This window comes from Rana temporaria, chromosome 3 (assembly GCF_905171775.1).
Source record: "Rana temporaria chromosome 3, aRanTem1.1, whole genome shotgun sequence".
Classification (NCBI taxonomy): domain Eukaryota; kingdom Metazoa; phylum Chordata; class Amphibia; order Anura; family Ranidae; genus Rana; species Rana temporaria.
In genome coordinates, this window is record NC_053491.1 from 435,907,765 (window position 1) to 435,930,135 (window position 22,371).

Consider the following 22,371-nt stretch of genomic DNA (forward strand, 5'->3'; position numbering starts at 1 on the left):
TGCGATAAAACCTATAGTGCATAGTAGTATTGGTATGACCCAGCACTAAGTGCTTTTATGTACAAAGATAAATTCCAAAATCAAGAGCAAACATCAGAAGAAACCACTACAAGAAGAGGAAGGGTGTATTCTAATAGGGAATTTGCCAATCATCTATTGTGTAATGTTCTTTATCTAGACTTTTCTGATAATACTTGGCATGCTGACTATATTTGTCAAATATACTTTCAGATCACCCTTTTCTAAATAATGGTTTAATCTCTGCTTATAAAAGTAGCACTCGCAGTCTTAATTTACACTCGACAGGAAATTGAGAAAGTAAGTTTTATTTTCCCTTTTCCAGAATTCATTTTCAAAGAACACTTTGACATATATTTTGAAGCTGAACTAATGAATCTATGCAGATTGAAAATGTATTATCTAATGCTGCTCTGTAACTATTAATATATTGTAAACATTTTTTTTGTTCAATGTAAGCTGTTTACAATTTTGAGTTTGACCTGATATCAGGTACTTACAGTCCCTGTGTAGCAGAGCTCAGAATGTGGGAGAAAGAAGCAGTATGAAAAGCCAATCAGTTCATGTGCTAACAAGGAGCATGCTGACTAGAGGAAGAAGAAGAGTGACAGAGAGATGAGCTAATCCCTGTGCTGCTTCTCTTTTCACTGCCCAGTCACAGGCTAGGGGCATGTGCAAGAAAACCTAGATGTAGGGAACATTCGCACCAGCAGGTGTGTTAGTATGCATGTGTGGTGTGAAGTTTGTTGTTTAGTTTTTTTGTTAGAACTTTTAAGATGCCACAAAGTTTTATGGGCATGAGCACTCTGCATTGTGGTGTATTGAGTTGCACCATGCTATGCTAAAAAAAGTACTGCATGCCATACTTTTTTAATGCAAACCATCCCAGCACAGTCTGGTAATGCTAAATACATAGGCCCGGATTCAGATAGGAGTTACGACGGAGTATCTCGTAACTCTGAGTTGCAGGGTCATATCTATGCGACTGATTCATAGAATCAGTTACACATTGATTTCCGTAAGATCCGACCGGCGTAAGTCTCTTACACCGTCGTATCTTAGGCTGCATATTTACGCTGGACGCTAGGTGGCGTTTCCGTAGATTTACGCAAGGAATATACAAATTAGGTAGATACGCCGATTCAAAAACGTACGTCCGCCCGGCACATTTTTTTACGTCATTTACGTTAGGCTTTTTCCGGCGTAAAGTTACCCCTGCTATATGATGGGTATCCTATGTTAAGTATGGACGTCGGGCCAGCGTCGTATTTTCCGTCGATTAAGTCGTTTGCGTAAGTCGTTCGCGAATAGGGCTGGGCGTAATTTACGTTCACGTTGAAAGCATTGGCTTTTTGCGGGTTAATTTGGAGCATGCGCACTGGGATACGTTCATGGACGGAGCATGCGCCGTTTGTAAAAAACGTCAAATACGTGGGATCACATGTAATTTCAATAAAACACACCCACATCATCCACATTTGAATTAGGACCACATACGTTACGCCGCCGTAACTTAAGGCGCTAGTTCTTTCTGAATACGGAACTTGCGCCCTAATTTACGGCGGCGTAACGTATCTGAGATATGTTACGCCCGCCGATAGATACACTATTTTATCTGAATTCGGGCCATATATTTTAAGCCTAGACCTCCATTTGGCATTGTGGTGGCGTAACACTATGCCGACTCCTTTGGTTCCTTTCTGAGGTTGAGTATACCGTGCCGTATATGCTGCTCTGTTAACTCCGTAGTATCTGGCTGATTCATGCTTCTGAGGACCACTCTGACTCGCATAGGTGGCTTTTGAAGATACACACAATTTGAGCATTTTTTATCTCTGATGTCAAACAAGATCAATAACTTCTGGTAAGAGGCTGATTGTCTTCATGGTGGTTGGACCACGTGACTTGCATACTGTTTGAATAATTCATGTGGACTTGGCACTTTATTATTTTGCATGTTATATTTGACACATATTTATTATATTGATTTCGTGACACATGAAATTATTATTTACACATACTTTATTGACACTTTCATAGAGGCATGAGTTACATATGCACAAGCAATTTAGAAATATGCATTGATATATAACTTATGCATGTTCCAGTAACTTATCGCATTATTTATGTTTGTTGGTATATTTTTGGCACTTGCACTTTTAGGTTTCATGCACACTGGCTTAAAAAACATGCCTGTGCTATTGGCAGAAAAAAAGACACATTTTGAGCATTTTTTGTACTAGTATTTGGGAGCGTTTAGCCATTCCAAAAACAAAACGCAAAACAAAATGTTTTTTTTTTTTTGCCTCTAAATGCTGAGCTTAAAATATGCCTCTAAATGACTCCACCTCACCCAGCCACCATCAATCCACATAAGTGCCTCACTATGTTTGATTCTACTATAAAATAATTCTTTCAGTTCATAAAATTTGCAAATAAATTTATAAATAATGCAATAATAATTTGCAGATTTTGAGATGATAAGTCATAAAAATGATATGGAGTTGTAGTAGATAATGAGTAAAAATGTAATTAAAATGAGTAAAAATCTAACCTTTGACTGCCGTCACCATCACTGGAGTCCCTAGTGGAACTTTTCACTTCTACTCCTGTGACAGTGACAACCATATCATTTGGAACTTCCCTTCACTGTTTTTAATAATGATCACTATAATGAACATGAATGATGAATCTTCCTAATGACAGCAATAAGAAATCATATAGAGGTTCTAACTCCTCTTTATTTAAAAATGTGAAAATATTCTTCATGAAATTCTACATTAAGAATACATATCTGCAATATAATCTGATTGTTTTTGTTTTTTTCGGTAAAAAATGCAATTGAATTTACAATGGATTGTTTTGCATATGTGTTAAAAAAAAAATCTATATAATATGCACGATATTTTTCTCCTGGTAAAAAAATAGGAACAATATGGGAGAAATCTGAAGATCAAACTGTACTGAAATTTAAAATTTAAAATTACCTTTCTAATTGCAAAATATTTAAAGTAATTGTTATGCCCTGTATACACGATCGGTCCATCCGATGAAAACGGACTGATGGATTTTTTCATCAGTTATCCGATAAGGCTGACTGATGATCAGTCGTGCCTACACACCATCGGTTAAAAAACTGATTGTGTCAGAACGCGGTCACGTAAACCACGTATGACGGCACTATAAAGGGGAAGTTCAAATCCAATGGCGCCACACTTGGGGCTGCTTTAGCTGATTTTGTGTTAGTAAAAGACGTTTCGCGCTTTTCTGTCTGTTACAGCGTGATGAATGTGCTATCTCCATAACGAACACTAGTTTTACCAGAACGAGCGCTCCCATCCCCGAATTTTGTCTGAGCACGTGTGGATTTTTAACCGATGGACGTGCCTACAGACGATCATTTTTTTCCTATTGGTTAGTTAACCATCAGATAATTTTAAAACAAGTTCCTATTTTTTTAACCGATGGATAAAAAAACGATGGGGCCCACTCACGATCGGTTAGTCTGATAAAAACGGTCCATCAGACTGTTTTCATCAGACAAACCGATCGTGTGTACGCGGCATAAAGGTAATACAATTTTTTTTTTAAATAGCAAACATGTTATACTTACCTTCTCTGTGTAATGGTTTCCAGTGCTGTTTCATCCTTTCCAAGTCTGAGGTCTTGTGTGCAGTGAATGAAAGAGGCTTATATCAAGTAAAATTCAGGCACTTGCACTTCTTGCATTTACAAAACTGCATTGAATGATAAAGTAATGAACACACAGCTGAATTAGCTTGTGTATTTTCTACCTGGCAGTTTTAAAAATAGATCTTTTTGATATTTGGTACATGGTATTATATGCATGGCCGATCCGCCCTATAGGCTCACTATGCAAGCCGCTTAGGGCCCCGCAAGCTGCGAAGGGCCCCCCAAATTACTAGAGGCCCCACCTGGTAAGAAGTCATTTTTGCCCCCTCACTCTGCTCCTCAACTCGCTGGCTGCATGGGAGAAGAGGTAAGAAGTCAGCACCCCCTGATTCTCAGTTTAATTTAAGATGTCATTTCCGACAGCAGAACACCCCATCCCCCCCGCTTCTCAACTTTCTTTAATGTGACATGTCACTGTCGTCAGCGCCCCCCGCTTCTCAATTTTAATGTGCCATGTCATTTTGCTGAGTGCCCCAGGGAGGTCAGGATCGGCACTGATATGCATGGAGTTATTAATACACAAAGACTTCTGATCAGATGAGATCTTTATTCCATCCCTTAATATTATCAAACAAGTTCATGCATTGTTTGGTTATTTTTCAGTGAGATCTCCATAGGCTGGGAAAAACAGGGCAGGTGTCTCATAGCACAAAACATAAATTTCCGTTTTGAATATTTTCTTTGTAATTTTTCGTCTATGGGGATATCATAAATACATTTTGCATATGTATTAAAGTGGAGTTCCACCCATAAATATAACATTACATCAGTAGTTTTAAAAAAATGTCATTAGTCCTTTACGAATTTTTTTTTTTTTTTTAGATGCCTTCAAAGTGTTGTTGCTAGGCAGAATAGTTAATCTTCCCACTTCCTGCACCTAGGTGCTTAATGCTTCCTAACCTACACCGCACAGACTCCTGGGAATGTAGTGGGTGTAACTTTCCAGGAGTCTGTGCACTCCCCAGTCTCAAAGAATCATGTGACTTGGACAGCACAGGTGCTGAAACCTGATCTGACACTGCTTGTGCAGCACTGAGCATGTGCGAGATCTGCAAGGCTGAAATCCAGGAAGTCATACAGTCTGGCTTCATGATGCCCACACTTAAGATGGCCCCAGTCAGTTTCTATTTTATAAAGTGTCTAAATGCTGTAACAACCTAACTAAATGGACCTTAGTTTACAGACTAACTTTACTAGAATACATTAAGCTTGTGTATTACAGGGGTATTTATATTTTAAAAGTGAAATTGTGGCCGGAACTCCGCTTTAACACAAAATAAAGCATAGGTTTTCTTAATTTATTTTTAATAAAATTAACTAGCATGCAGTTTGGAGTTCCAAGAAGACAGTATTGTTATTTTTCAGTTTTTTTTAATATGTTCTTGACAGTCATGTTACAATCTGTGTCTAGCGAATCTGCAGTCAAATGTGCCTAACCTAACTCCATTAGTCCAAGATTATTTGACATAGAGAGAAAAGATTTGACATTATAGAGACATGAAGATTCGACGAATCAGCTAAAAACATACGATCGCCACGAGCGGAAATTTATGGTCAAATGCTCCACCCATAGGCTATAGAATGATTCTAATGTTAGTTGACTAGTAATAATAATTAATAAATATAATTATTACTAGTCATTAGAGTTGAGCGGACACCTGGATGTTCGGGTTCGGACCCGGACTTTGAAAAAAAAGTTTGGGTTCGGGTTCGGGTTCGGGACCGAACTTTGACCCGGACCCGAACCCCATTGAAGTCAATGGGGACCCGGACTTTTGACTACAAAAATGTCTCTAAAAAACTAAGGGAAAGGGCTGGAGGGCTGCAAATGGCAGCAAAATGTCGGGAAGAGCATGGCAAGTACTGTGGAAATAAATGTGGATAGGGAAATAACTCAAAATAATAAAAAAAAAAAAAAAAAAAAATATATAATGATTTTGACCTTGGAGGACGAGGTCCATACAGTTTTGTTCAAAATTATTCAACCCCCCAATGCTGTAAAGGGTTTTAGGGAATTCAGTGTACATTTGTAATTTTATTCAAAATGAAATCCTACAATAGGGTGACCAGACATCCCCGGTTTCAGGGGACAGTCCCCGGATTGAGGACACTGTCCCCGGACAAAGTCTGTCCCCGGTTTTGTCCCCAAATCTCACTGAGTATGGAACTGTTACTTGACAGAAACTCAGTATATGACAGGTGAACAGTTGCTGTGGCAGGTCTGGTGTTATTGTAATATGCAGCCAGTTAGCTATAGATTGCAAACAGCCACTATAGATGAAGCAAATGCCTGAAGTATATAGCAGCACAGCAGATGTCAGAGGAATACAGTGCTTCTTGATATTTAAGAAACAAACTAAGACCTATAACTGTCCCTATGAGAATCAGCAGCAAGCAACCATCCCCTCACATAACTGAAGCAGCCAGATACGATAAGATGATGCAGATCTCAAATGAATAAAGTGTTCCCTCTTGAAATTTCTGGAGCAGTAATTAATCACAGCACACACCTAACACTCTCCCTAAAAAACAATCAGGAACCTTGCCCTCACATAAGTAGAATACAGCCAGATCACCTAACTTTCCCTAAGCAGCAGATTCCACCAGCCTTTCCCTATCTAGAGTAAAGCAGAGTGACGATCTGTGCCGTGTGCCTGTATCGTCACATGATGGGTCACATGCTGCACTGGCCAATCACAGCCATGCCATAAGTAGGCATGGCTGTGATCAGATTACAGTCACAGTTGTAAAAAGAAAGGCGATTGGCTGCCGTGCCGCGCGCCAAATATACCCGAACCCCGAACCCGAACCCGAACTTTTTCCAACTATTCGGGTTCGGGTCCGGGTTCGGGAAAAACCCAAAGTCCGTACCGAACCCGAATTTTACAGTTCGGGTTCGCTCAACCCTACTAGTCATACAACATTAGAATTCTACAATAGCTTGTGGGCGGAGCATTCGACCGGAAATGTACGATTGCGTCGTTGTACAGTTTAGCTGCTTCGTCGAATTTTCTTAAGACATTCGACGGACACCATAAGCCTTCAATTGACAGATTCGACCTTAATACGGATTTTCGGACGAATGAATTTTTTAACAAAACAAAATAAATAAAAACGAGTTTCGGGAGTAACTAAATACATTTATTTTCCGGACGAAAACAAAATTTTGAAACAAAATATTTCAGTGTGCACATGGCTAATGACCACTGCTCTAAGGGCTTGCAAGTCATAAGTAACAGAGACGTATTCAATTAGTGTCTACATTTTATTAGGGTTTGGGGTCCACCAAGATTTAGGTTAGTCTGATATCATGCCCTGTAGTAAGAGTAGATATTGGGCGCTCTCGTCCTTACTTTATTTGTAGGAAGTTAATTGGTGGTGGTCCTGACCCATATGTATCATTTGATAATCTCCTGATGTTTATCTCTCAAACCTTTCACCATTTTTGTGCTTCCCGATTGTGGACTTGTTCTATCTCATCAATATCTCAAGCAAAAATCATTTTTGTTATTTCCCTTTGCACATTCAAGTCCAGTATTCAAATTTAAAGCGGGAGTTCACCCATTTGTTAAATTTTTTTTTTTCTCCCCTTAGATTCCTGCTCGTTCGGTCTAGGGGAATCGGCTATTTGTATTAAAATATGAGCAGTACTTACCCGTTTTCGAGCTGCATCTTCTTCCGTCGCTTCCGGGTATGGGTCTTCGGGAGCGGGCGTTCCTTCTTGATTGACATTCTTCCGAGAGGCTTCCGACGGTCGCATCCATCGCGTCACTCGTAGCCGAAAGAAGCCGAACGTCGGTGCGGCTCTATACTGCGGCTGCGCACCGACGTTCGGCTTCTTTCGGAAAATCGGGACGCGATGGATGCGACCGTCGGAAGCCTCTCGGAAGACTGTCAATCAAGAAGGAACGCCCATTCCCGAAGCCCATACCCGGAAGCGACGGAGAGGATGCATCTCGTAAACGGGTAAGTACTGCACATATTTTAAAACAAATAGCCGATTCCCCTAGAGAAAACGAGCAGGAATCTAAGGGGGAAAAGTGCCCCCTAAGGGTGAACCCCCGCTTTAACTCAGCTTCACTGTAATTACTAATCAAAGTGAACATTCAATTTTGTAAGTAAACCGACCTCAATATCTAGTATATTATATTTTTGATGTTAAGATTTTAGTTTACTGACACTTGTTATTACTGTCTATATTTTTTTTCAGTTCCTCTTCAGCCAATTTTGCCATTTCTACTGATTAGCTCAGTCGAACAAGATGAAGCTTCTTTTGTTCCTTGCTGCTTGCCTTGGCTTGTATTACACCTCGGAGGGGATGGTTTATTCTCACTGCGAGTTGTACAGGATCTTTAAAGAGACTGGGCTGGATGGATACCATGGAATTAGCGCTGCTAACTGTATGTAAAACTGAAAAAAATAAATCTGTGATATGTAGTAGGATGTATACACAGTACAGGCGTTCCCCGGGTTACAAACATCTGACTTACAAACAGAGGCAGACAACAGGAAATGAGAGGAAATCTCCCCCTAGGAAGGGAAATTCACTCCTGTTAGGCCCCGTACACACGATAGAATCCATCCGCTGAAAAATCCCAGCAAATGGGTTTCAGCGGATAGATCCTATGGTGTGTACACTCCAGCGGATCTGTTTCCGCGGATATTTCTCCCCTGGGATGGATTCCAGCAGATCGAATATTTGCTGACATGCACAACAAATCCATCTGCTGGAATTCATCCCAACGGATGGATCCGCTGGTCTGTATAGACTCACCGGATCCATCCGTCCGAAGGATTCGACGCATGCGTGGAATTCCTTATATGACAGCGTCGCGCACGTCGCCGCGTCATAATCGCGGCGACGGCGCGACACGTCATCGCCAGAGGATTTCGGCGCGGATTTCAATGCGGTGGTGAGTACACTCCATCGCATTAAAATCTGCTGAAATCCTCGAGAGGATTTATCCGCGGAAACGGTCCGCTGGACCGTATCCGCGGATAAATCCTCCCGTGTGTATGGGGCCTAAGAGCTATCATGAGAAATAGGTGTCTTCACTGAAGCTTTATCACCAATCCTTGTTTCTACAACTTCCCAAAAATGTTCAAAATATAATTGTCATAGGGACAGAAAGTGAGGTGAAATCTTCTGAACAGGGGTACAGACAGCAAAACAAATGTTATAGGGGTGTTAACCCTTTCCTATGCTATCCAAAAACATTAAAAACATTTTTTTGGGCTGGAGCCACACTTAAAAAATTTACCTGTTCCGACTTACATACAAATTACAACAAATTACCTACAAATTCAACTTAACCACTTAACCCCCTGACCATATTGCTGGTCAAAGACCAGAGCACTTTTTGTGATTCGGCACTGCGTCGCTTTACCTGACAATTGCACGGTCGTGCGACGTGGCTCCCAAACAAAATTGGCGTCCTTTTTTCCCCTCAAATAGAGCTTTCTTTTGGTGGTATTTGATCACCTCTGCGGTTTTTTGTTTTTGCGCTATAAACAAAAATAGAGCGACAATTTTGAAAAAAAATAATATTTTTTACTTTTTGCTATAATAAATATCACCCAAAAATATATAAAAAAACATTTTTTTTCCTCAGTTTAGGCCAATACGTATTCTTCTACATATTTTTCGTAAAAAAAAATCGCAATAAAAGTTTATTGATTGGTTTGCGCAAAAGTTATAGCGTTTACAAAATAGGGGGTAGTTTTATGGCATTTTTATTAATATTTTTTTTTTACTAGTAATGGCGGCGATCAGCGATTTTTTTTCATTACTGCGACATTATGGCGGACACTTCGGACACTTTTGACACATTTTTGGGACCATTGGCATTTTTATAGCGATCAGTGCTATAAAAATGCATTGGATTAGGGGTTAACACTAGGGGGCGGCGAAGGGGTTAAGTATGTTCCCTGGGTGTGTTCTAACTGTAGGGGGGGTTGCCTCACTAGGGGAAATGGCTGATCGCTGTTCATACATTGTATGAACAGACGGTCAGGCATTTCCCCCCTAAAAGGACCAGGAGCTGTGTGTTTACACACACAGCTCCCGGTCCTCGCTCTGTAACGAGCAATCGCGGGTTCCCGGCGGCGAATGCGCCCGCCGGGCACGCACACGGGAGTCAGGGACGCCTAATGGCCGCTTAGAGAGCCGACGTAGAGCTACGGGCTCTCGCGCAGGAGAGCCGACCTGCCGCCGTAGAACTGCGATGGCTGGTCGGCAACCAGTTAACAACCTACAGAACCTATCTTGGTTGTAACCCAGGGACTGCCTGTATACAGAATACGCAAACATATGTGTTAACTGAGCTTAAAATGCACCTGTGCCCAAACTATGGACATTATAGACGTTACATATGCTTAATAGGAACAGGCAAAAGGAGTTTTAAAGCAAGCCATTCCCAATCTCTTTAGCTACAGGTTCGGTTAAGTAATTAATTTTTAAAGATCCTTAAAGATTTCCATAAAGGTACTAAGGACCCAATACAAACCAGGGCAGTCCATTCTGGTGTGTATTACACAGGTATTAATATTCGGTATATCACCTGTTTTAGTGAGTTGCATTAAGGTTGCCTATTAATTTAAATGGGCTGCCTAACACACCCCAACAGACAAAAACTGTTCCTGTATTATTTTCACTAGCAAGGCATGGTAGCATGTTACCACACATGTTCTGCAATGAAGATGAGTTGGGGTATCAGGGTGCCCTCCATTCTGAATAGAACACCTGTTGTTTATTTACATTAGAAAGCTGGAAGGCTAGCGAAATTCTGCTCCTCAGGGGAAAGAAGTTGTGATTTCAGTGCCTCAATTGTGAACTCTAAAGATAAACCTCTCAACAATACCGATAGTTACATAGGTGAATATGGGCTTGACTTAAAGTGGATGTAAACCGATCCATGAAATTTGAGCTGGGTACATACAGTATATCTGCAGTATTTTGTTATCTCTCTTCAAAGATCTAAGTCCCGTAGCTCTCTCCCTGACAAATTCTCAGAATTTTTAGACAAAATCACCCTGAATCTTTTGTCTGGGGAGGTTGGTAGATTAGCAGAGAGCAGGTCCTATTACAAAACACCTCTGAGAGTCTCTGCCTATGATGAGAGGGGTGTGTGTCTTTCCTCCAATCAGCAATGTTGGCTATCTTGGCTGTATGCCCAGACATCACACTCTGTGTTAACCAGGAAGAGAAAATCTCCTAACACAATCTCAACTTTCTAAACCGTATATAAATGTGAAGAGTTTACATCCACTTTAAAGTGTTTTTTTGTGCTTGTTAAGAATTTGTAAATCCCACCAGTATGAATACTCTGGGCACAAGTTCATTTTTAAAACAATTTCATCCAGGGCTTTCTGTCCAACCAACCCACCCCTCAGATCTACTGTCTTACACTTCTACTAGTCATCTTTTTTAGTCTTGTTATCACATTAATACCATCAGATGTAACAGTCCTACAGGGCAGGCCAAGGGTTGGGGCAGGGGCTGAAAGATACAGCTTGCCTGCTCTAGGTCAGTATAAGAGCCAACAACTACAACAACAAGAAAAATATCACTCAACTCTACTCACAGCCCATTTCTAATTCATAGCAGGTGAACTGTAATTACACAGTACATTATTTCGCCATTAAAAATACGCTAAGCATACAGGGACAGCAACGATGACAACCCAGCCATATTATATCGGCAGGCAGGGCAGCAGTCTTGAACCTTTTATTATACACATGTATGTGTTTCTGACAGTCAGCAACATAATATGTAGGTGGCTGTGTGCTGTCCCTGGCAATCCTTTTCCTCCAAGTCAGAGCCTATGTTGGCATTGCTGAAAAATTGCTTTAAATGCAATCTAATAGATATTGAACCCTCAACCCTGCCCATCGGGGCTTAACAATTTGGACCCAAGAAGTTATTGATATAGTGAGACCCCAAGTTGCGTGACATGTTAGTCAATGAGAGCTGTCCTAATTATCACTACTGAAGTCACTCCGACTTTAGAAAAGGTTCCTGTACTAATTCAAGGTGACTTCTATCTGACTTGTGCCCATAGACTTTAGTGGAAGTCACCTTCAAGTCATATCCTCATCTATATTGATGTGATTTGGATCTGACATTACAGGAAGATTACCCAGGAATATCCTGAAATTCGCTTCAAAGTCACATTGTCGTACTCAAGTCGCTAGCAAATCACCAGGAAGTCACCTGGCAAAATAGTGCCATACATTGTGTGACTTTCAGGTCGTAGCAGTGTGTTGTCAGAATGGTAAGTGATGGATGCTGTAGTCTGACCACTGACAGGCTCTATGGGTGGGTCACACATTGCCATACTTAGCAGTCGAGCAGCTTTAACCACTTGAGATCCGCGCTATGGTCGAAAGACGTCCACAGCGCGGCTCTCAAGTGCCGGGTGGACGTCCATGGACGTCCTGCTGTTGTTGTTCCCTGTGCGCGCCGCTGGGGGCGCGCATCGGGGAAACAACGTGCCCGGCGCATCGCTCGGGAGCCGATGCGAGTGCCTGGCGGCCGCGATGTCCGCCAGACACTCGCGATCGTCTGTAACACAGCAGGACGTTGAGCGCTGTGTGTAAACACAGAGCTCCACGTGCTGTGAGGGAGAGAGGAGACCGATCTGTGTCCCTTTACATAGGGACACAGCATCGGTCACCTCCCCCAGTCAGTCCCCTCCCCCCACACAGTAAGAACACAATGAGGGAATACATTTAACCCCTTCCTCACCCCCTAGTGTTAACCCCTTCAATGCCAGTCACATTTATACAGTAATTAGTGCATTTTTATAGCACTGATCGCTGTATAAATGTGAATGGTCCCAAAATTGTGTCTAAAGTGTCCGATACGTCCGTCGCAATATCGCAGCCCTTACAAAAAAATCGCAAATCGCCGCCATTACAAGTAAAAAAAAAAAAAACATAAATCTATTGCCCATTTTGTAGGCACTATAACTTTTGCGCAAACCAGTCGCTTATTGAGATTTTTTTTTTTTTTTACAAAAATACGTCGAAAAATACGTATCGGCCTTAACTGAGAAAAAAAATAGTTTTTTTAAAAAAAAATTGGGATATTTATTATAGCAACAAGTAAAAAATATATATATATTTTTTTAAATTGACGCTCTTTTTTTGTTTATAGCGCAAAAAATAAAAACCGCAGAGGTGATCAAATACCACCAAAATAAAGCTATATTTGTGGGGAAAAAAGGACGCCAATTTTGTTTGGGAGCCACGTCGCACGACCACGCAATTGTCAGTTAAAGCGACGCAGTGCTGGAAGCTGAAATTTCGCCTGGGCACGAAGGGGGTTTATGTGCCCAGTAAGCAAGTGGTTAATGCCGAACCTAGAAAGCCTGATGGAGTTCAAGCATATATTTTCCATAACTACTGTACCTTACACTGACAACCCTTAAGTTGGCCTGAGGTCCATTGTTCTACTCAAATTCAATCCAGATTTTAAATCTGCTCTTTGCACATCCACACGTATTTGGAAGATATACCTGTCGAAAATGTTTATTGTTATTATTAGCAGTAGATTATATTAAGATTATTATTGTTCTTGTTGCTGTTGTTTTTATGATTGTACTTTTTTTTATCAACTAACAGGGATATGTCTTGCCTATTATGAAAGTGGCTACAACACTGATGCTGTGAACAACAATGGGCCGAGCCGCGACTACGGAATATTTCAGATTAACAGCAAATGGTGGTGCAATGATGGGAAGACTGCTGGCGCTGTGAACGCTTGTAAAATTAGCTGTCAAAGTAAGTACTGTCCCTCTCCCAGCCTATGACTTGACAGTGAAGGGCATAAGACTCTCTGGGGTTGATTTACTACAGGCAAATAGAATGTGCATTTTGCAAAAGTTCAAAAGCTTAGTAAATGAAGTAAAGCTTCCCTTTGCAAAGAATACCGAATCACATGCAAGGAAAATGTAAAAAACTAAATTTTTGCTTGCACATGATTGGATAATGGAAGTCAGCAGAGCTTCTGCTCATTTATTAAACTCTGGAGCAATTGCTCCTGCAGAGTGCACAGTCTATTTGCCTTAAGTAAATCAACCCCTCTGTATCACTCCCCTCCTACTGTATCAGCAAGCTCCTTGCCTTGAAGCACAATTAGTCAGTCCCTTGTGCTTCTGTCTTATTCTCCCAGTCTATTGCCAATAGACTGATACCAACTCAGGATAGCAATAGACTGATACCAACTCAGGATAGCAATAGACTGATACCAACTCAGGATAGCAATAGACTGATACCAACTCAGGATAGCAATAGACTGATGCCAACTCAGGATAGCAATAGACTGATACCAACTCAGGGCCCATTCACACCACATTGAAAAGCCCTGAAGCACACGTTTTTTTGTGCCTTGAGGTGAGTTGCGTAAAGTAACAAAAATTGAAATTGAAATGCCACACCACTTCTAAAGGGTCTGCATACAACTTTATTCCGATAAAAGTCAAGGGGATATCCCAAAAGTAGCCAACGCATTTCAGGGGTCCAAAAGTGCCCCCTTCATCAGGGGTAGAAAGGACATAGGAACAAATCAATCCAATATCAATACAATGAACATATCAATCCAATAGCAATACAATAATAATATTAGTATTAAATATCATATTAAAAGCCAAATAGGCAATAGTATTTGACAAAAAAAAACACTGCATTAGACACCTAACACAACAATGCATCTCAATGCATGAAAAAGTAGGTTCTGCATACTTGTTCAGGATCAGTATGGAAACAAGAAGATCAGCATGCCTGCCAAGCAAGGAGCAATTTAAAAGGTCAGCAGTGGCAGCCTCCATGTTTCTCTAATAACAGGTTTCCATAGTCATTGGTGTTCTAGAGTAGGGATGAGCTTCGAGTTCGACTCGAATATTGCCTGTTCGCCTGTTCGGCGAACAACGAACAATTAGGGGTGTTCGGGGCATATTCTAAAAGCCGCGGAACACCCTGTTAAAGTCTATGGGAGAAATCTAAAGTGCTAATTTTAAAGGCTAATATGCAAGTTGATGTCCTAAAAAATGTTTGGGGACCTGGGTCCTGCCCCAGGGGACATGTATCAATGCAATTTTTTTTTTTTTAAAACGGCTGTTTTTTCGGGAGCAGTGAATTTAATAATGTTTAGAGTAAACAATGAAAGTGAAATATTCCTTTAAATTTCGTACCTGGGGGGGGTGTAAATTAAGCATGTGAAAAAGCGCATGTTTCCCGTACTTAGAACTGTCACTGCACAAAGTGTCATTTCTGAAAGAAAAAAAGTCATTTAAAACCGGACTCGTGGCCATAATGAATTGTCGGCTCCTGGCAATTCAGAGAGAATTCATTCATAAAAAAAAAAGCGTGGGGGTCCCCCCAAATTAAATTACCAGGCCCTTCAGGTCTGGTATGGATATTAAGGGGAACCTTGTCGTCAATTTAAAAAAAAAATTACGTGGGGTTCCCCCCAAATATCCATTCCAGACCCTTCAGGTCTGGTGTGGATTTTAAGGGGAACTCCACCACAATTTTTTTTTAAAAATGGCGTGAAGTTCCCCCAAAAATCCACACCAGACCCCTTATCCGAGCATGTTAACCTGGCCGCAGAAAAGAGGGGGGGAAAGAGTGCGGCCCCCCCTCTCCTGAACCGTACCAGGCCACATGCCCTCAACATGGGGAGGATGTCCCCATGTTGATGGGGACAAGGGCCTAATCCCCACAACCCTGGCCGGTGGTTGTGGGGGTCTGCGGGCGGGGGGCTTATCAGAATCTGGAAGACCCCTTTAACAAAGGGGGCCCCCAGATCCTGGCCCCCCCTATGTGAATTGGTAATGGGGTACTTTGTACCCCTACCATTTCACAAAGGAAGTGTAAATAGTTGTAAAAAACACACACATCATAGAAAAAAAGTCCTTTATTAATAAAAAAATAAAAAAATAAATCCCTGCTCCAACGTTGTCGGTATCCAGCGACGGGTGATCTCCTCTCCGGTCCAGCGATGAGAAGATCATCCGGGATCCAGAGCGCAGCATCGCCCGCCTCCTCTCTCCGCCGGACACAGCCCGGCGCATGACGCGGCTGAAGTTGTGACATTTCTTTTATTGGTGAGGTGGGGCCACCCATCACGTGACCCCGTCCCCCTCTGACACACCCTCTGCTACGTCACTGGGGAAGCCTGGCTTCCCCCTTGCGTCAGAGGGGGCGGGGTTATGTGACGGGTGGCCCCGCCTCTCCAATAAAATAAATGTCACAGCTTCAGCCACGTCATTCGCCGGGCTGTGTCCGGCGGAGAGAGGAGGCGGGCGATGCTGCGCTCTGGATCCCGGATGATCTTCTCATCTCTGGACCGGAGATCACCCGTCGCTGGATACCGACAATGTATAGCCCAGGCTATCCCCCGGGGCTCGAGACGCAGTCTTCATCCGTAGGTTTTTATTATCAAAACTTGCTGGCCACTCCTCATTGGACAGTCTACACTGGTAGACTTTGGCTACTCTATATGGATATAATTCCTATTGTGGCTCTGGCCCTCTCCTCTTGCCCCGGCTCACTATGGTTCTTTGGTTACTAATTAGAACCACTCCCGATAAAGGACATAATGCAACCGTGACCTCACATAGATGAAATCTTTTTCTTCTGTTTGGCACTCCAAACCCCCTCCTAAACTACGTATATAACCACTCAATGATTGATGTTGTATCTGCGATTATAAGCGATCTATGGTTGTTGTATCTGCGATTATAAGCGATCTGTGGTGCATTGGAAGGCTGACGGCCATCTTGATAAATGAATTATTTAATGTTCTACTGCTAAAATTCTCCTACTTCGTCCTGAGGAAGCCCAAAGGCGAAACGCGTAGACGAGAGGATAATTTCAACACTATTGCATATCCTATATGTTTTTTTTTTATATATCAATTGTATTTTTTGTAATAAATATATATTTTTTCTAATCCTGTTGTTCCCGTCTTGCCTCTAAAGTCCGCCCAATCACTGCCCTAAAGGCAGTAATTTCTCTCTATTCCTATATTTACGGATGTTGGCAAATGTGAGTGTTTTTTTGTTCCCCTTCTCCCCTAGTTTGATTCAGGGAGCCGGGACCGAGTGGATTACCACCGCTGGATTTTTTTTTTAAATTAATAAAGGACTTTTTTCTACGGTGTGTGTGTGTGTTTTTTACAACTATTTACACTTCCTTCGTGAAATGGTAGGGGTACAATGTACCCCATTAGCAATTCACATAGGGGGGGCCAGGATCTGGGGGTCCCCTTTGTTAAAGGGGTCTTCCAGATTTTGATAAGCCCCCCGCCCGCAGACCCCCACAACCACCGGCCAGAGTTGTGGGCATGAGGCCCTTGTCCCCATGTGGCCTGGTACGGTTTAGGAGAGGGGGGCCGCACTCTGTCCCCCTCTTTTCTGCGGCCGGCCAGGTTAACGTGCTCGGATAAGGGGTCTGGTGTGGATTTTTGGGGGAACTCCACGCCATTTTTTTAAAAAATTTGGGGTGGAGTTCCCCTTAAAATCCACACCAGACCTGAAGGGTCTGGAATGGATATTTGGGGGGAACCCCACGTAATTTTTTTTAAATTGACAGCGGGGTTCACCTTAATATCCATACCAGACCTGAAGGGCCTGGTAATTGAATTTGGGGGGACCCCCACGCTTTTTATTTATTTATTTTTTTATGAATGAATTCTCTCTAAATTGCCGGGAGCCGACAATTCATTATAGCCGTGAGTCCGGTTTTAAATTACTTTTTTTCCCCCAGAAATTACACTTTGTGCAGTGACAGTTCTAAGTACTGGAAACATGCGCTATTTCACATGCTTACTTTACACCCCCCCTAGGTACGAAATTTAAAGGAATATTTCACTTTTATTGTTTCACTCTAAGCATTATTAAATTCACTGCTCCTGAAAAAACTGCAGTTTTTAAAACTTTTTTTTGCATTGATACATGTCCCCTGGGGCAGGACCCGGGTCCCCAAACACTTTTTAGGACAATAACTTGCATATTAGCCTTTAAAATTAACACTTTAGATTTCAAATTTTCGAGTCCCATAGACTTTAACGGGGTTCTAAAGTTCACTCGAACATTTGGTGTGTTCGCAGGTTCTGGTGCGAACCGAACAGGGGAGTGTTCGGCTCATCCCTATTCTAGAGGTGATTTCTGATATACACTTTATTATTTCATTACAGGTCTTCTCAATAGTAACATCTATGATGACATTGAATGTGCCAAGAGAGTTGTGAGAGATCCTGATGGCATCTCGGCTTGGTAAGTGTTGGTAGAGCAGCTATTTTACTTAACATACTATTATATTAAAGTGTTTATTATTAAAAATATTATAACAGAAGAAACGTCAGAATTTTTTTTTTCACTGTGGAAGGTTAAATTATCTTTCTTTAACTATTGCCCAGGTACCAGAGGTCAGAAACTATAGCTGGGGAATAAACTTTCATCTAAAGCATCCCCATTCCCTTAAATTGGATGTAAACCCAATTCATGAATTTTGAGCTGGGCACATATATCTGCAGTATTGTTTTTATCTCTCTTCAGTGAGCTAAGTCCTATAGCTCTCTCATGAACTGTTCATCTGTTATCAGCCTGATAACTTCTGACAAATTCTCTGACACTTTATATAAAATCAGCCCGAAATTTCTGTCAGGGGAGGTTGCTAAAATAGATTAACAGGGAGCTGGCCCTGTTACAAAACACCTCTGAGAGTCTCTGCCTATGATGAGAGGGGGTGTGTGCCTTTCCTCCAATCACCAACTTTAGCTATCTTGGCTGTATGCCCAGACATCACACTCCATGTTAAACAGGAAGAGAAAATGTTCTAACACAATCTGAACTTTCTAAACAGTATATAATTGTGAAGACAGCAGATATGGATGTAAAACCTATGTAGGGAGATTTGATTCATCCCTGTGTATCATCTGAGGCTGTTCACTTCACTGGGTGTATGAAGGGTTTACATCCACTTTAAGGAGCACAAGCTTGCTAATATTCGGTTGCTCCAATTTATACTCAATGGGACTGAGTGAAGGTAAAGGAAGAGAGTACCTGTGGGTCTCAGCAGTATCAGACGTGGACCATCCTACAGCTGAAAGGCATACCATATGGAAGCCCAGCGGCTGGTAGTGGTCAGGGCAGGCGGCAGATGATAAGCTTGATCCAGATATGGTCTGAGCTTGAGGCAGGCAGCAGACAAGCATAATCCGTAGCTCAACAAAGGGGTCAGTAACAGGAGATTACAAAGACAAGGCAGGCAGGAACACACATGGCAAGATGAGGGTACAGATGCAAGGTAGCTTAATGCTATGACAAGCTCAGAGTCCTGAGCTTATGAACCTCAATAGAGTGTCACAGGGCAGCCAATCAGAGCAGAGCAGGTGGAACAGGCAGCACCAAGCTTTCATCTAGCAATAGGACTCTGCATGAAGTTAGTGCCCTCACTGGCAACGAGGAGTATAGTAGATGCAGTGTTTCAAGTGGGACCTATTGCTCAGCAGTGGAGACCCAAACTGGGCAGGAGAGAGTGGTCACCAGTGGCTAATGAGAGAAGAGAGGGTGTTGTCTATGTTGCCAACAGTGGCAGTGGTTGGGCAGATAGGCTGCAGAGTAGGAGTGGGATCCTGTCAGAAACCTATTGAGCTCATGGCTTCCTATGGACTCTACCTCAGCGCCACTGAAATCCCAAACAATGTTATCAGCCCTGCCCAGCCCTATAATTTTCAGATAAGGAGAGGTGGATGTGTTTTTTAGTCTTAACATGCTCCCTGTCCTAGGTGACAACATTGCTCCCCCGTACTGTATATACAGTACAGTGAGAGAGCGTTGTCATCTTAGGACCTACATAGTTACATAGTTAGTCCGGTTGAAAAAAAACAAGTCCATCCAGCTCAACCAATAAAAAAAATAATAATACTACAATCCCATATACACAATCCTATACCAACAGTTGATCCAGAGGAAGGCATAAAATCCCAGCAAAGCATGATTCAATATGCTACAGCAGGGGAAAAAATTCCTTCCTGATCCCCCGAACGGCAATAGGACTTTCCCTAGATTAACTTACGTATAAATGTTAGTACCCAGTTATATTATGTACATTAAAGCAGAGTTCCACCCTTTTAATAAACAGACACTCACCTGTCCCACGATTCAGCGATGTGGGCGCCTGAATCCTCGCTCCCCTCCTCCTCCTCTCCATGGTGCCGGCATTCTAACTGTGGGCGCCTGGCTGTGGCTTCCCACGCAAGATTGCAGGGAGGAAGGGGGGGAAAGGTGAACTTCCGACACCACTGCACCAGGAGAGGATATTGGAGCTGGGTGCCTGTCAAAACTAAGTACCCGCTCCCCCAATGACATGCAAAATGTGTCATGTCAGGGGGTTACCAGTACTTAAAGCGGAAGTTCCATTTTTGTGTGGAACTCCGCTTTAAGGAAATAATCCAGGCCTTTTTTAAAAGGAATCTACTGAGCTGGCCAGAATCACCTCTGGAGGGAGTCTATCCTACATTTTCACAGCTCTTAATGTGAAGAAACCTTTCTGTATTTGGAGATTAAATCTTTTTACCATTTGAGGTTGGCAGGATCACCAGGTGAGAATAAAGGAAAGAAAAGAAAAAAAACAAAACAACATAGCCAACACCGCTAGGGACCTCTAAGCTGCAACATCTGACATTTTTATTCATGGGTGTAGATACATTTTACAATGTGACCCTTTGTGCTGAATACCGACACCCCCCCCCCCCCCCCCCCCCCCCCAATGACAGCACTTGGTTGCTCATATGCAAAGCAATGCATCATGGGATGAAGGGGAATGGTCACATATTCCCTCATATGTGGGAATCCAACTGAACAGGGCGAAAAGGAAGCACAGGGAGGAGTAATAAGTCGGAGGAGATGGACCTTTTACTTTGCCCTATCTATGGTAATAGTAAAGGTGACATAAAAGAAATAATGACACACATTGTTAAAAAAGACAATTTCATGGTGATATTTTTTTTATGACTTACAGGGTTGCCTGGAGGAATCATTGCAGAGGGAAGGATTTGAGCAGATTTACCGCTGGATGTTAAAAGTGAAACCAATACTCAGGCAGCAAACAACAGCATCTTGCGAAGAAGCGGCTTTCTTAAAAGAAGAACAGCTAAAGAAATCAACTTATATTCAGTATCAGAAATAAATGATACAATTTGCTACAGCAGAAATCAATATCTTTGCCTTCTTTTGCATGTTTTTTTGCTTCATACTGTACATGTAGGAGCTTTCCTAATAAAAGATCAAAATTAATACATCACATCAGGGCCGATCCTAGGGTCACAGGCGCCTGGGTGCAGAAATATTTCTGGTGCCCCCACATGGGCGTGGTCTATTTACTAACGCCTCCCATTTACAAATGTTTCTATGGCAATGACTCAACCACAGAGATGCTCCCCCACAAAGTCTTCATTACCCTGGGATCCTTACATGATCTCTTAACAATAAACAAAATACAGGAAGAGAAGCAGAGTACTTTATTGGGACCTGGAGGGGGAGGGGGGGCTCTCTGATGGACACAGAGAGGGCTTCTGTTAGAGAGTCTGTTAGAAAGACCCCCAGACATACTACAGACATGATACAGGAGATGATCAGAGACTGCAGACTTAGTACAGGAGATGATCAGAGACTGCAGACATAGTACAGGAGATGATCAGAGACTGCAGACATAGTACAGGAGATGGTCAGAGACACATCAGTTCTGGACGGACACACACCTATGCTCAGAACACTAGTTCTGGATGGACACAAACAAGAAGAGAAGGAGGGAGAGGAGAACTCTGCCACTTTGGCGCCCCCCACCTCTGCAGGCGCCTGGGTGCAGGGCCGATCCGCCTAGGATCGGCCCTGCATCACATCTTCTTTTTGGGTGGGAAGCATGTTAGTTTACTTTTGAATTTTTTGGTGAAAAGGTGAAAGTGTTTGTAAAAGCATTATTATTATTTTTTTAATAACAAGTGTAGCAGAATCTCTAATCTCTTCCAGTCTAATGAGAACTTTTGAGGCCATGGATCGCTGACATCCTTCAATATATGGTGGATTGTGAGGCTTAGTGGGTGTAAAGATGGTAAAAGTCATAGGGCGCCAGACACTTCTTGGATGCAAAAGGTTTTATTTCTTTTAACAGTCCTTTTTTATATTTTGAAAGGGAAAGAGGATTAGGACTAAAAAAAAAATTGATTAATCAAACACGAAAATTTTAATCAGTAACAGCCCTAATTTTTTTGCTTTTAACCACTTCCCGACCTCCTCATGTACATATACGTCAGCAGAATGGCACGGACAGGCACATGTACGTACCTGTACGTCCTCTGCTAGACGTGGGTGGGGGGTCCGATCGGGACCCCCCCCCGGTACATGCGGAGGTCGGGTCCGCTCGGGGAGCAATCCGGGACGACGGCGCGGCTATTTGTTTTTAGCCGCGCCGTCGCGATCGCTCCCCGGAGCTGAAGAACGGGGAGAGCCGCGTGTACACGCGGCTTCCGCGTGCTTCACTGTGTCGGCGCATCGATCGCGTCATTCCTTTTATAGGGAAGACACGATCGATGACGTCATTCCTACAGCCACACCCCCCTACACTAGTAAACACACACAAAGTAAACCCTAACTC

The 22,371-nt window shown here is 42.4% G+C and overlaps 1 protein-coding gene across 1 annotated transcript; it reads left to right on the forward strand.

Annotated features, from left to right (window-relative positions):
* Positions 1–235: 235 nt before the first annotated feature.
* Positions 236–20,936, forward strand: LOC120933268 (lysozyme C-1-like). The gene is made up of 5 exons (XM_040346387.1): positions 236–318; positions 7,922–8,111; positions 13,336–13,494; positions 17,912–17,990; positions 20,740–20,936. Exons 2-5 carry the CDS (start codon positions 7,973–7,975, stop codon positions 20,798–20,800), a joined length of 438 nt encoding a protein of 145 aa, XP_040202321.1. The 5' UTR covers positions 236–318; positions 7,922–7,972; the 3' UTR covers positions 20,801–20,936.
* The last annotated feature ends 1,435 nt before the right edge of the window (positions 20,937–22,371 follow it).

Bases quoted from the DNA above. Each gene is read 5' to 3' on its own strand.
- LOC120933268 (XM_040346387.1), top strand. From the start codon at position 7,973: ATGAAGCTTCTTTTGTTCCTTGCTGCTTGCCTTGGCTTGTATTACACC. The intron at 13,495-17,911 runs GTAAGTACTGTC...ATTTCATTACAG, and splicing joins TTGTAAAATTAGCTGTCAAA to GTCTTCTCAATAGTAACATC. The intron at 17,991-20,739 runs GTAAGTGTTGGT...TATGACTTACAG, and splicing joins CCTGATGGCATCTCGGCTTG to GGTTGCCTGGAGGAATCATT.